We start from the raw sequence: 15,452 nt of genomic DNA on the forward strand, positions 1-15,452 counted from the left end.
TTTCCTAATATCCAATCTAAACCTCCCCTGGTGCAACTTGAGGCCATTTCCTCTCGTCCTATCGCTAGTGACTTGGGAGAAGAGACCAGTGCCCTCGTCACCACAACCCCCTTTCAGGTAGTTGTAGAGAACGATAAGGTCTCCTCTCAGCCTCCTCTTCTCCAGACTAAACAACCCCAGTTCCCTCAGCTGCTCCTCGTAAGACTTGTGCTCCACACCTTTCACCAGCTTTGTTGTCCTTCTTTGGACATGCTCGAGCAACTCAACATCTTTCTTGTAGTGAGGGGCCCAAAACTGAACATAGGATTTGAGGTGCGTCCTCACCAGTGCCGAGTACAGGGGCACAATCACTTCCCTACTCCTGCTGGCCACACTATTCCTGATACAGGCCAGGATGCTGTTGGCCTTCTTGGCCACCTGGACACACTGCTGGCTAATGTCAACCAGCACCCTGATAATAAACTTATACAGACAAAACATTTATGTTTTAATTCTGACATATATATAACTATATGTATATTCATATATATTATATATAAATTTAGCATAAAAGGGCTATATAGGAAGTAGCAGTGCTGTTGAAGATTGGAGCTTCATCATATATTTATTGTATAGATAATTAACCAAATAAAATTTGCATGATAGCTGATGATTCTTAGTCTGATGATAAAATGTATTAAGAAACAGTTAAGGCAAATCATCCTGACTTCTTCAAATTCAGGACTGTTTGAAGTCTTGGCATATTTGTGCACAGGGTTTACTGGTGTACAGGGCTGAGCTTGCTACTTATTCTATTATCTAAACGAAAGAAGCCTGTATGACAAATCAAGTGTTGAGTCAAATGTGTGGCTAAAGGAGGGTTGAGGGAGACTGCTCATTGAAAGAAGTGGAATGACAAGAATGCTTTGAAGCAATCATGGCTTCAGAAAACCTGGTGGCCCTTCACTTATGGGTGCCAGATGTCCAACACTGCTGCAACTTTGCTGCCTCTTGATGGCCATTCCCCTACAAATGGCCAGTCAGTAATCATAAAAGCAATGGTCTACTGGTGCCTGGAGTCGACAGGTATGAACTATATAATGTCAGAACCAGTGTGTCAAAGCAAACATTGATTTTGTTGCTCTACGCTTACATATGGGACAGATCAGTTCAGTGAATATTAATCTAATTACTCTTGTCCCCAGGAGCAAGTTTTATGGTCATATGCTTTGCATGTGAATTCACTACAGGGCACAGTTAAGATTGCTTGAATGCCCTAAATGCTTCTCAATACCTTAATGTGCTTAGATATTCTTTAATTTAACATTGACTCTGAATTGCCTGGGTTATAATTCTCACTATAATCGCAGCATTCCTGTAACAAAGTTTCTTGTAAATTACAAATATGTGCTATTAACCTTGACTTCAATTTAACATCATTTTTTCTGGAAACTACACTGGGAACTGGGGCCAAGTGCCCAGCTGATGTAAAGCCACTTACCTCCAGCCAAGTCAACAAAGCTATGCTTACTTAGATGATACATTGTTTTGCCAGCTCTGAACACTAAGCTATAGGATAACACTGTGCACACTGTGAATATTAAAAAAGTTAAAAAGCTTACTAGTTTTCTAGCATCTATTTCCAGCCCTGAACTCACCTGTTTTGGGGCTACCATTTTATTGTCATTGCACTGAAATCAATGAAACACTGAGAGATATACAAAATATTATGAATCACTACAGGCACATTACATACTTCCATAAATGATGAAAGGATCTGCCAACATATAGTCACTATAACCAAGAATCTTTTAAAATCACCAAATGCTTGGTCACTAAGAAAATAATCCCTCAACAATTTTCAAAAGGGGAATATGTGTGTGCATGTGTTTGTAGCAAACAAAGTATTTCACTGTTAAATTAGTTAGAATGTAGATCAGAAGGCATCTTTGTATCTGTCACTGTTGCCACAAAGAAATAAAGATGTTTTAGTTTCTTTATAAATACTCATGAGAATGTTGATTGTTGGGAAGACTTACTCACTTAAACAAATTTGATATAAAAACCATTTTATTTTGGTACAATGAGTAGAGATGGCCACATCAAATATTTATAATGATAGAACTTACAGAAAAATTGTAGTATGAGATTGAGATTTTAGATAAACATTTTTTCTTGCTAAGAGTCTTGATGACTAGTGCATGCAGTCTAGAAAATTTAGCCTCCGATTCTTTTGTATAAGTTTTCATTCAGCAGACACCATGCGATGTGATTCACATCAAGTGAATGCATTCACAGTAACTACCTGGTACATAATTTTCAGAATAGTAATTAAGGGACTTCTCATATCTTAGAACGTGTTTTTACTTTTGATTAACTATTTTTAGAAATGGTGCAAGCTGTTTCAAAACTGACAGAGAAAAACACTTTGGCATATTTTTCAAGAAGTTAAATGGATGAAATACTTTTGCTCCAAATATATTGATTTCTATTTCAGAATATACAAACATATACTTTTATGATTTGATCCCATTACAATCCCTGTGGTGACAATTACGTCAAAGTAGCTAACTTAGCAAAAAATGAGGAATGACTTCGGATGATGTTGTACATTCAATGTTTAGGTGACCCAATGTGATAGCTATTAAAAAATCACTGCTTTCAGAAAACCATTTATTTCCTAATTTCTGTAAATCAAATCTTTTCAAAATTAATCTGGCATAAAAGTGTAGGCATCTAAAATGACAGTATTTTAAAAAATTGGCCTTCTGAATACCATTTAATGGATGCATGAAATCAATGATGAAGAACAGCTTCCTATTCCAGAAAAGTCACGGATTATGATTCTTCATTGTGCTTTCACATAATTAAGTCAGACCACAAAGGGTTTTTCGTATTTTAAGTTACATGAAATTCTTAGGAATGGAGGTCCTAAAGAAGTTAGATGGTTTTTGATTTTTTTTTTTCTGAAGCACGTAAACATAAATAGTTTTTAATTTTTATAAAGAAAATAATGATATAACTGATAGAAAAAACCCAGTCACTTCCACTAAAAAGATTAACTTCAGTTATCTTTTAAAGGAAAAAGATGATGATAATACATAATGACATATTCCTCATGCCCACCAGTTCACATTTTTTTTCCTACTTTTTTGGAAGCATCGTCATTGTGAAATGCCAGCATTAACTTATAACACAATTAGAAACCCACCTTCCTATAAACTGCATGGCTTCTTTTGTCAGTCTCTGAGTAAGGTTCTCATAAGATAGTGGTTGCTGGATAATCTGATGGTCCCTCATTAAGAAGCAGTTCAAGTGTCGAAAATGATAAAAGAAAAAAATCAAGCTCGCAACTGAAACAGTGGTTATTAACAAGCAATAACCCAATGCCTGGAAAGGTACTTTGAGGAGGCCAATGTACTGCACTATTGCCAAAGACACCAGGGTGATTCCAGTGATTTGTACTGGGATGACAAGGGATTTCTGAACCCCTTTTAAAAATACGCTGCCGTGGCCAGGTTTGCAATCTCTAAAATTGGTCACAGTAAGCCCATAAAAATAATCAAATCCATGACTGAGAGGGTGGTGACAGAAGTCATTACTGCTTTCACAGTTCATCCCAAGATGCCACTTTCCTACAAAGAGAGAAGGACAGGGAGTATTTTTGTAGTTAAATCATCAAACTTATAATGTGCACTATTCCAAACATGAAACTGTCACTGTATGACTGATATTTTCCCGCCCCCAGCATTTATTGTGTGGATCTTTATTTTCCATGTAATCTTTCTTTATGCCTTCATCAAAGACTTTGTTTCATGTCTGCCTCTTCGTTTTAGTTAGAAATAGGCTGGCACAGCTCCTGATGGAGACCATTAAATTCTGAGTGGGCTAGCAGGTCACTGAAGAGCAACTGAGCCCTAACATATAGTTAACTTTGAAAATGAAGCCTTTGCGCATGTGTAGTTAAATAGCCATAAGAAAATACTGTTTTGTAGCAGCTACTGTTTTATTAGAAGAGCCAATATGGAGTTACGAAATATTTGTTCTGAAATTTTTCTGGCAAATCACTCACATTTGACTAGTTTAAAAAAAAAAAGGAAAACAGTAACAAACAGGAAATAAATAAAGAACAGTGAAATTACCAAGGCATTTATTATTTAAATGATTGCAAAATCTCTGAAATTGCCAACCTCTCTCACTATATACATACATAAATAGAGATTATTTTTTATTTTTATATCTATAAAAAAATAAAAAAGCAACAGTAACAAGTAAATTACTGCCAAATACTATCTCTCACAGCATTTTGTCTCACTAGGAAATCATTCTAATTCTGCACTAATGTTGGACACTGACACAAGAAAACAGTGAGTCTGATTTGCGTTGTGATAGCATAATCTATGTTCATGCTAATTACAGTAAGTATCTAGATAATTCATTCTATGACTCAGGTACAACCCCTTACCACATGCTTATGCATCACTTAGTGCAACAGACCTAACTGTTTGGTAGCTGTTATTTAAATTCAATTGCATACTTAAAAAAAAAATCAAATTCAGTTAAGCCTACTGACAAGAATTATGGCTAGAGCTATGTTCTTTGGTCTCAGCAAGGAAATGTGTTGAATAGTTGACAAAACATGTCACCCTTGGCAAAACAGATGGTGATATAAAATGCTGGGCCAAATTTTATTTATTTTTTTCTGAATCAAATACCTGAACATGACCAGCATAATTCAAGGGTTGTGATCTTAAAAGAAGTAAACAAAAAAACCTGCAAATCCAGTAAGTCCTCAACCATATAACCTAGCCCAAAGAAATGTGAAACATTTTGTTCTGGACTTCAGGATATACATGGTAGAAAGTACGTGAATGGAAAAAAGCATATATAGAATTTTCCCGTTTCCCAAACAATCCCAGCTTTCACACATCTGTAAGAAAGAGTCCTGATGAAGGCAGTCCTGAGCATCTCCTGGGTCTAGAGAGCAGCATCCTGCACTTCTGCCTTTGGCAATGACGGATGTGGGTACTGCGGTACCAAAGAGGGTGAAGATGGGGGTCAGTTCTGATTTTTTAAATAGTACCTAGCAAATGGGCTTGATGTCATTATTTCTCTTTCACAAATGACAGAACTAAGGTATGGGATGGGAATGTTGTGTGCCTAAGTTCACCCATCAGCAAAGGCAGAGAAAAATACCATAGAAATCTTGAGCCTAACTGAATGTTCAGTTGAGTCCATGTTCTCCAGTACATCTTTTGATGGTCTTAGGTTAGAAATACCTTCTGTATATCATAGAATCGGGTATAAAAGCATTTTCAGTTCTGCTTATGTGTCAGTGAAATGGAGGCCTCTACAGGTTTCTCATCCCATCAGAAGTTTTCCCACTTACTGTCAGATGGCCCCTCACCTGAGGAGGTATTCTGCTTTCTGCGGGCAGAATGGTCTTGTCACTACTTTTGACATGGTCCAGTGAACATTACTGTGGTCGATTACAAAAACAGCAATGCAGACCACTGTACTGAATTTTTAGATGTTATAACGGTGCCATAAAGGGCTAGCTAAGACTGCAACTCTGAATTTCATTCCCAGCAAGCAAAGACACAGATTTCGGAAAATAAATGCTTCAGTGTTTTCTCTTAGGTTTACATGACTGTCTTTACAGAATAATCGTAAAGCCAGATGTGTAGCAAGGTGATCATGAAACAACTCTTATAGAGGCCTATAATCACAAATATAAATTATCTTAAAGCTTTAATTTTAATTTCTTTTTGTGTTATTTGTTAATCCCAAAGCACCTATAAATCACTAAAAAAATATGAAAAAGAAACACAAATAAATGAAGTATACTTTCAAGGTCATTTATTATGATATAAAAAAGTTTGTTTAAACTGGATCTCAATAAAATTAGACATTGCAAGCCAGGACAGAAGAATCTTGCAACAACAAATTAGGACGGGGAAAATATAGGACCTATTTTTATCGAAAGATTTTTAGCAAGCACAACAAATTGTTCAATGTCAAGATGAACTTGGGCGTCAGAAAAAGATCTGTTCAGAAGCAACTTAAGCCAAACAAAGCAGACAGGAGGTTAGCCGTGAAAAGCAACAGAAGCACTGGTTCAAATTATATCGGCAGCTGTGACGGAAAGCCACAATTGCCATTCTCAGAGGGCTGACGAGGTAGAGGGTTTTGATAGATCCTGCACTACTCTGAAAAAGCAAGTGATGACTGGGTGCACAGTACACGTTTTGGTTTATTCCTTGTGACAATAACCCCTGCCTTGAGCTAGTGTTTCAATGGATTATTGTAATGTGCTTTACACTCTGGGGCCCTTCTGGATCTGAAAGCAGTGCAAAATGCTCCCCATCTCTTTGCGAAGTGAAGCTTCGTAGTATGGACAGTTCACACAAGCATCATATACATTTCATCAGATTCTACCAAGCTTTTGAGTGAAATTTATGCTATTAACTGTAAATTATGAGTACCTTAATAGTTTGAGACCTAGGCTTTTTTCCCCTCTCCTTTGGCCGCAATTAAGATTTCTGCAGAGCAAAAGCAATGCAATGAAAGGCAAGTGGAAATGAGAGGCAAGTCCTATTCAGCCAAGAAACTTCTTTTGGAACTGAGTTTTTCAGAACCCAGAATGCTGGAGAGGCTGCAAAAATCCAAAAAAAGTTTCCCCTCTACTTTTCTCTCAGACAGTTGAAAAGGGAGCAATGTGAAGACTGAGTTGTATATAATGATGTATTTCCTTTGGTGTGATTTTGTGATCTGCAGATAAATGTTAAGATGCAAGACGTAGAGCAAGATGTAAACAGAAATATTTTATGTGCTCAAAGAAGTATATTTATAGGAAGTACATTGCAATAATTATATAAAGTATATATGCATATATTATTAATATGGTCAGATTTTAAGCTGCATTATTAATAACTGTTTTATTAATCCTACTCCGTAGACTCAGCCAATCTTGTACTGGACACATCATAGACGTGATACACAGACACACCACCTCATTCTGGAGAAAAGATAAAAGTCCCAGTTTATCCATTAGTGTTTTAAACTCTGGAGATAAGCTACATAAGTACATTTTAAACTCCTCTGGGTGCTAGACACAGTGGATAACAGTAGCGAGAAAAAGTTGACTCAACTGTAATTGAGTATAGCAGTGGTTAAAATAATACCCATCTACTTTCAGTGGAATTTTTGCATTTTGAATAGCTATTTCCTATAAAACATCAGCATGCTACTCTCCAGGATCCTGAAGTTGTGAAATATTACATATTCAATGCCTCTCCCTTTTTGAGAAAACTTATTTTTTTTGCAGATCTTCTGACTGTGTCTCTTCCTGCCAGATCTATTGGATGTCACCTTCTTTGTGTCACAGGGGAAAAACAATGAGGTAAAAAAGTGTATACATAAAGTAGATTTATAGCTAAAATATATTTAGGGACGTTATCAAGAAAGAGGAAGCATATATTCAGAGGAGGAAAAAAAAATTAAAAAGAAAGGAAAATGCATTTAGGGAAGAAGAAATTGTCCTTAGACAGTAAAGGGGAGAGAAACTTGGCCAAAAAAACCAGAAGTGACAGTACAGGCTTGAGGAACTGAAAGGCTCCAAATTACCCTTATGCCAATCCATCACTGGTGCAGGATTTGACAATTAATTGTTTGGGAACTGCTGAGTTAGATTGAACCAAGCAAAGACTCCCTGACCTAGACCAATATGATGTGATAAGAATACCAGCAGAGGCAGAAAATGGGCTGGCTGGGAATCAGAGTCTGCCTATCTAGTCTTCAAGTCTACATAATTTTTCTTTTTGTCATTTACATATGCTTTATCCTTAATTTTAATGCACTACTTGATTTTTGGAAGCCTTCATTATACTCTAAGGATATGGTAATATTACATCTGATAGTTTCATAGCTATCATTCAGGCCACTTGGAAGAATTGTTCATTAAGCATCATGGAGATAAGTTCTGGAGATCTAAGTGGCAAGCTGTCATGTTGCAGTGAAAGTAGTTAAAAAAAGAACATTAACTAGGTCAGCCCCAGAAAATGAGTTGTAATACAGTGCTTGTTACAAACAGAAAAAAATATTATTTTGCAGTCTTTAATTGAATATGGAGCAATAGGAATTAACTCCACATTGAACATGACAAATTATGAATGGCTTTTTTGCACTATGGTTCAAATACACCTGTACTAAATATATTTCTGCTAAGATTTTCTGGTTTTCTGTTTTGAATCTGTCAGGACATCGAAGTATTTTATACTTTCTAAGAGTGGGGTATAGCTAAGTAGGATTTTTAGTTAGGAACACTGACATTGGTTATCTATACAATACAGATACTTTTTGAACAGAGTTGTGAATTGTTAGCCTTACTAAACAGCCTGATTTTTTAAGCAAAAATTACTCCCCAAATTGCAAGAATTTGTTACAATTAAAAATCAACTTGGCTGTATCCATCATCGAAATTAATGTGGTAACAGTCCAGTATGATGTTCTCTAAACAACTATTTCCTGGCAACTCCAGCACAAAAATACATTATGTAGTACAAGTTGTGTTATACTAAAATCTTCTAAAATGTAAGCAGTGTGGAATGAGTCAGTGGCCAAATTAGGAAAAACAAAAATCACATTATTTGTACTTTAAACCTTTATGATGATCATTCCAATTCTGTTTAATATTCATCTAGTGGGATTTCTTTTACCCATCAGTGGATATTTATGCTGCAGTTAGTTGTCTGAACTATCTTTATAATGAGAAAGAAACACATTTTTATATTAAACATCTACCACAGGATGAGACAAATTTCCTAGAAATGCCCATTTCTGTCTGATGACTGAGAAGAGAATGCAGACAGTTAGCCCAGGTACTACATTATCTGCTTTATGGATATTTCAAAACCAGTGAAATGAATCCCAACACTGTGCTGAGTTGCACCCTGCGATCGATCCCTCATTGTCCGTCAGTTGTAATCAAACTCCTATTTTCACAGAAAACCTTTTAAGAACTTGACTAATTTTCAATTTGTTCATTATGCTTCTTCAGTACCTTGCACGAGACTACAACTACACAAGTGAATTAGACATAATTACCTTCTTCACTGTGAGGGTGATGAGGCACTGGAACAGGTTTCCTAGACAATTTGGGGATGCCCCATCCCTGGAAGTGTTCAAGGCCAGGCTGGATGGGGCTTTGAGCAAGCTGGTCTATTGGAAGGTGATCTTGCCCGTGGCAGGGGGGTTAAACTAGACGATCTTTAAGGTCCCTTCCAACCCAAACCATTCTCTGATTCTATGATTAGTGTTTCACATAAGCATGGGAATGTGCTCAGCTTTGTGCCAGAAAAATGAACTCATTATGCTGTGGGGCAAAAAAGCTTAATGCAGATCCTTAATAGCCTATATGGAAAGCTAATGTTCTTTTGACTGAAATGAATGAAAAATAACGCTGTGTATGTATGTGATGTTACCTATTAGAGCTGTTGCATAACCTCTCTGCTTCAGGAGTTTGGAGAAAGTTATTTCTTCAGAAGGAAGTCCCCCAGAAGAGGCAGAAAATAAGAAGACACCAACTCGTGAGAAGGCAGCCATTCCTAAATACAATGAAAATGAATGAGACTTGGATAATATAGTGAAAAGGATTCCATCCATTCTTTCTGCATACACTTTTTTGCTTTAGGTGGTATCAGTTAAATGACATATTACCAGCAGACGCTAAATGTTGCAAGTGGCAGATACAATCATCCATTGAGATGAGAGAGATTTTTGCTGTATTGACACCAGAAATTGAGAAGTGGAGAAAAAATTCCCTGCTTATAACTGTGGGGCCAGCCAGCACATAAACAGCTGCAGTCCCTTCTGTAGTTGTTCTAAGGTGTAACATATCTGAAAGAAGTTGAGATTGCATGATTTACTTTTCTTGTACAGAGGGAAGGAATGGAGCCAAGGACTAAGCAAGATCACTCCCAAGTTCTGTCAGAGCTTCCCTCGTATGTGGTTTTCTGCAAGCCTCTAAGGTTATTTGAGAGTAGGCAGTTGAAATAGGGCAGTCTTACAGCTGGGCGTGTAAATATCATGAGGTCAGAACAGAACAAGAGAGAATCTGACTCTGGAAATAGAGTGGCTACGGCACTCAGCGTTGATGGGGGAAGACGAGTGCTCCGAGGGCATTAAGACACATGATTCAATGCATAAAGAGTGCATTAAAGCAGCATCAGGTATCAGCTAACAAGACAACATCTAAATAAGGCACAGTAATTTCTACATACTGAGAGCCTGAGGAACACAAACTTGAGCCTGTAAACTACTCTCAGGCTGAGGAACTTGAGAGCTCAGGTTCATGAAAATTAGATTACTAGGATTCCTGATGAGAGCTGGCTCCAAGTATAGACCGACAGAACACAGAATATCTATGCAAATCCATGCAGATATATCTCCAGGAAGTCTGAATTATGCAACTGGATGACTGCAGTGCCAAAGTTACATGACTGATGTAGACAACCAGAATCTTCCCTCAGGTATCCCTTGTGGTTAGATGAGAAAAAGACTCGTTAGACTGGTTTATTAAAGAGAGCTCAACCTACCCGTCAAATGTTGACTTTAGTTTTTAACCCCAGCTAGCTTTATTGATCAACAATTTAGGTAGTTTTAATTATCTATACATATCTATACTTCATTTATTATATATTTATTTTTATGTACTTCAATCTCTTGTAAACTGTAATTCCCTTAAGTTACCAGAATGAAACATCTTTACCTTTCTCTGAGTTTGTGCCTCATCAAATACTCCATTTTGGAGTATTTTTCTTCAGCTCTATTAGCAGGAGTTTTAAATTTCTAACTTTTTTTACACATCATTATTCTAGTATCTTCTAGAATAATCCTTTACTAGTTCCTCACTGATGTTTGGAAGCAGTCCATATTTAGCAATTCTGTAATTTCATTAAGACAAAAGTTCAATTTTTGCACCTACCTGGAAATGATTAGGTATGACTGAGAGCAGATCAGTTAAGAAAAAAATCAGTTCAAATGTTAATTTTTCAGAAATAAGAAGGAGGATCATAATGGAAAGTGACCTGTGGCTTTACCTATAGTAAATATTAATAGCAATATAGTTGTAACAGGTATATAAAATGTTCCTTTGCAGCTGAATGTAATGGAAAATTTAGCAAGCTATATTAGCTGGCACTTTTGCAGAAGCTTGTTACTTGATTTGAATGAGCACGAACGTATCAAGTAGGCTCCAGAGTTTTGCTTTGCTTTCATTCCCAGAAGCAAGGACAGGATGTTTTATCACTAATGAACAAGTGATCTGATTAATGTATAATGATCCTTGCTGAAAATGATGTTAAGGGAGTGTTAAAGTTGCATGGCTAAGCACTGAGGGGCTCAGTCCCAGCACACTAAAATAAACAGACTGGATCTTCACTGACTCAAAAGGGCTTTGGATCAGGTACTTTAAAAGTAAGACAAGTTATTAAATGCATGTATTCATAGGATACTTAACACTGTGTATGGGTAGATATGCAGCAAAAACACTTAGAAAGAAGGGAGATTTTTTGCTTTCTTCCCAGTTTTAAGGGCTGCTGGAATACCTTACTGAACTGTGCCTCCTGCCTCTCCCCCCAATAACAATTTGTCTAAACTAAAAGGTTTTGTAAAAACAGAAATCTTTCAGCAGAAGGATTTACACTGGCTTCTTCCACTGTGTCCTTCTAGTTGCATGTCTGTGATGATCAACACTCAGGTTGCCCACCAACATCCTGGGAGCAGCTTGAATGCAACTGGGGAGGCAGGCAAAGAGCCCAGGGTCATTTGGACAGTGGAGGAAGTCGATGGAATTTGTCTGCTCCTCACATTAAATAACCACTAACTGATTTTTATCTCAGTATTTAAAAAAATATTTTTCTCAATAAAAAACTTAATTTTTGTGTTAACTCTTCTGAAATGTCAAAATTTCCCATATATATGGAAGATTTCAAATGTTGACCAACTCTGCTGAGCTTGATTAGTCACTGAAGTGAGTACCTAACCCGGTAATGATAAAGGTATCAAGAAAGGCCAGAGAAAAAAATGCATACATTTTACTGCAAACAAAATATGATAAATATATACAAATAAAGGAATGGGTTTTTACCTGATCTGATAGGATATCGCCCTGTCAGAAAAGCTGCCCTGCTTGGAGTACAAAGTGGGGATGCTGCGATATGCTGAGTAAGTGTCACTCCTTCCTCTGCTAGCCTGTCAATATGAGGCGTTCTAGACAAACAAAAGCAGGAAAAAAAGAATACACAAAGATGATTATTTGGAAATGGGCATGGTGAAATCGAGGCAACTGAGGCAAAAACCCTATCAGGAAAATCAAGTTAAGACTGACTGTATGCAAATTATCAAAACCATGGTGGTGTTGCAATTCTAAATACTGTTGTGTCAAATACTTTTACGTTTGCTGTCAACACTGAACTGAGACACTGTGGCATTGTGCCAAAAATCTTTTTCCTCCACTTTGATCTACTCTTCATGGCCAGTACTAAACTGTGACACCTGGACGTACTGAATTGCAAACTTTTTTCAACCATTCCTTGACCCAGAGCTGTAACTTTGCTACTTACATGGCCTCTGCCTCAGCAATGGGGACAGGAGAGACTGGAGAAATGTTGTGCTTCCTTACTCCCTACTTTCCCCAGGGAAAGTTTTTTGGGGTAGGGGTAATGTGCGTTGGTATCATTTATTAGGGGAGATTCAAACTGTTATGACTCTGTGTGAGGCTCTATATTAACGAGTTCACGTCTGACATGACTATGTCTGCAATATTGGACTCGGAGCACACCCAAGTTTCCATATCTGCATGGGAAACTTGCCTGTGACCTGGCTCACCATACAGATCAAAACTGGTTCCTGCAGGAAGAGCCAACAGAATGTGAACCAAAGAACCAATTTCTGTAGAGCCTGTGCCCTTGGTTCTACAGAAAAAAAATAGGAAGGCAGACTGGCCAGGAGCTGCAGCATGCTCTAATAGGTCCCTGACCTGGGATATTAATGACCATGACCTCAAGGCACACTAGTGCTCCCATCATCTGAGTCTGAGTAGTTAGACATTAATTTACCAACAGACTTCTTTCCTATCTATAATGTTACTTACTGATAACGAGCAGTATGATGAAATTTGTTCATACTCCAGAGATCTAATTCTTAATTCTCACATCAGAGAACATAGATCTTGGAGCAGTTCTGGTACTTGTCAGGGGACTGATCCAAGCATCAGTGTTGGGTATACTTTTTTCCTGTTTAAAACTAGAAGCTGTAACTTGAGTTCTTTTCTTTTTTATGTTTGAGTTACGATGAGTTTTTACTTCTAACTAGCTTCAGCAGGAACAAGAGTATTTAATATTTGACAGGATGGTGCTTTTAGTGTGAATGTTTTTTTTTAACTTGATCAAAGACTTTACACCACTGAAACACAATGACTAGGTACAACTTGTGCTGTTTATACAACCATCATACCTAAGCTGCTAGTAAGGATCATACTGGGGAACACTGCTGCATTACTTAGGTATATGAACATTTGTTTTAATTAATTTATTGACAACAGTATGAAGATAAATGAAGGAAAAAATCAGCACTTTATTTCCAGCTTGTCTCAAATCACAAGTGCTTCCAAATATTCTTAATTCATAGTATTTGCACCATGTACATTTTCAAAGAAAATTGTTGATTATACTTTGCTTCTCTAGACCTACCCTTATTTGGTTGGTTGCTCAATTCTCTGTTTATGATGCAACTTTTCAGTGGGATAAATACATCAGATAAGTCTTCTTATTAAGAAAAGAAAACAAAGATGAAATATTCTTTTCTCTAGCTAAGGCTATTACTTTTGTTTACTTACAAAGAACCTAATCAAACCTCTGAATGTTTTGGTGTTTTTAACTTTACAAATATGTAGAAAAACTAAATATAAAGCTAGGACTTCTGCAAATGTATCGTCATACCTTAAGGTTCTGTTCCCGTAACATCCCAGGTCTCCAATACCAAGATCATCAGCCATCAGTAATATGACATTGGGATTTGAAGCATTGTGTGTTTTGACACTGTTTATGGCACACTGGCAAACTATTAGAAATAAAAGGAGTTTCATCTTCTTCCTGGTGTGTAAGAACAGGTGAAAAACATAATAGATAGACTTTTTTTTTAATTTGACTGTTAATCTAAGTTACTCCTATAATTGCCCTGGATTGTATAGTAGAAGAGAAAATCTGATTGTTGATTAAAGCCAAATATTGATTATTTGGGTTTTTTTTCCTCAAGAGTTTTTTTTAACATAATTTTGTCTCTCATATTTCTTAAAAATAAAAATACTTTTTTTTCTTCCATCCCTTTACACAGATGAAACCTTTAAATAAAGAGGAACAAAAAACTATTTACACCCTCAGTGACAATACTTTTGCATACACAGATGCATTACAGAGCAATAAATCATGAGAAAAAATTAGGCTTTTTTTTAAGGTATAAACATGATTTGAGGAACACAGAAACTGAAATAATTTAGGACCAAAATTTCCAAGTTTCATTGCAGAAAAAAGTGAATCAGTTCTACTACTGAAGTAAATGACTGAATTTCTCTTCAACAAGTGAAAAAAAAAATCTAGCTTGATTTTCTTGACAGGGATAAATGTTATGGAAAAGGCAGTGAAGAGGTGCATTATCAAATTATTGAAAGGAATGTTTAAGAAAAAGCTCTTCAAAAACGTTTTAAATATCAGGGCCCATACCAAATTTATGTAAAAATATTTGATATTGTATCACAATGCTCTATAAACAATGCTCATGCTACATAAGACAGGGAGAACAATGTATTGTACATGATACTACATACCATTATATGCTTTTATGGTATTTGCAGATCGGCATGCTGTGAATGCAATTTTACCTAAACACGGACTTGTCATATTTCTCTTTTAAACTGCATTGACTATGCCCTGGCTGCAACTGAGTGCCTCCAGGCTGTGATGGACTGTGACAGGTATACACATCAAAAAAAGAACAGAGACTCTTTCTCTTTTGCCCCTAGTAATACATCCATCTTTTCTGGATTTGAAAAAGGCAGCCTTTTGCAAATGCAGATGAGGCAGGAGTCACACCTGCACTCTGGATTGTGCTGGGACAAGAAGGAAAGCAGAGGAAACCAAGACTCAGGTAGAAATTTGAAAATGAAAGTGTAGGAAAAGGAAGCAGAAACAAGAATTTCCAGAGAGAATGGGGACAGCAAGTCAAGAAAGAAAAAAAACTTGTGAATCAGTGAGTTATGGTAGATAAAAGTAACTAGAGAGAAGATAAAGAAGTCAGAACTGGAAGAGCTGGTACAAAGAGACTAGACATCAAGGGAGACAGATTCATAAATCAGTGAGGTGTGGTGAGTAAAAGTATCTGTAGAGAAGATAAAGTAGTCAGAACCAGAAGAGCTT

At 36.8% G+C, this 15,452-nt stretch overlaps 1 protein-coding gene across 1 annotated transcript in view; it reads right to left on the minus strand.

Moving 5' to 3' along the window:
• Window positions 1-14,684, minus strand: part of STS (steroid sulfatase) — a gene marked incomplete at its 3' end in the record, with an annotated part of 94,125 nt that extends 79,441 nt beyond the window's left edge. Inside the window, exons 1-4 of the mRNA XM_082012040.1 lie at window positions 13,980-14,684; window positions 12,128-12,249; window positions 9,462-9,584; window positions 3,191-3,614 (exon numbers count right to left, since the gene is read on the minus strand). Of these exons, the coding sequence (XP_081868166.1) occupies window positions 3,191-3,614; window positions 9,462-9,584; window positions 12,128-12,249; window positions 13,980-14,125 (815 nt within the window). The 5' untranslated portion in view covers window positions 14,126-14,684. The remainder of the gene's footprint in view (window positions 1-3,190; window positions 3,615-9,461; window positions 9,585-12,127; window positions 12,250-13,979) is intronic.
• Between the last annotated feature and the right edge of the window lie 768 nt (window positions 14,685-15,452).

This window comes from Phaethon aethereus (assembly GCF_964289735.1).
Source record: "Phaethon aethereus genome assembly, chromosome: 1".
Lineage (NCBI taxonomy): Eukaryota > Metazoa > Chordata > Aves > Phaethontiformes > Phaethontidae > Phaethon > Phaethon aethereus.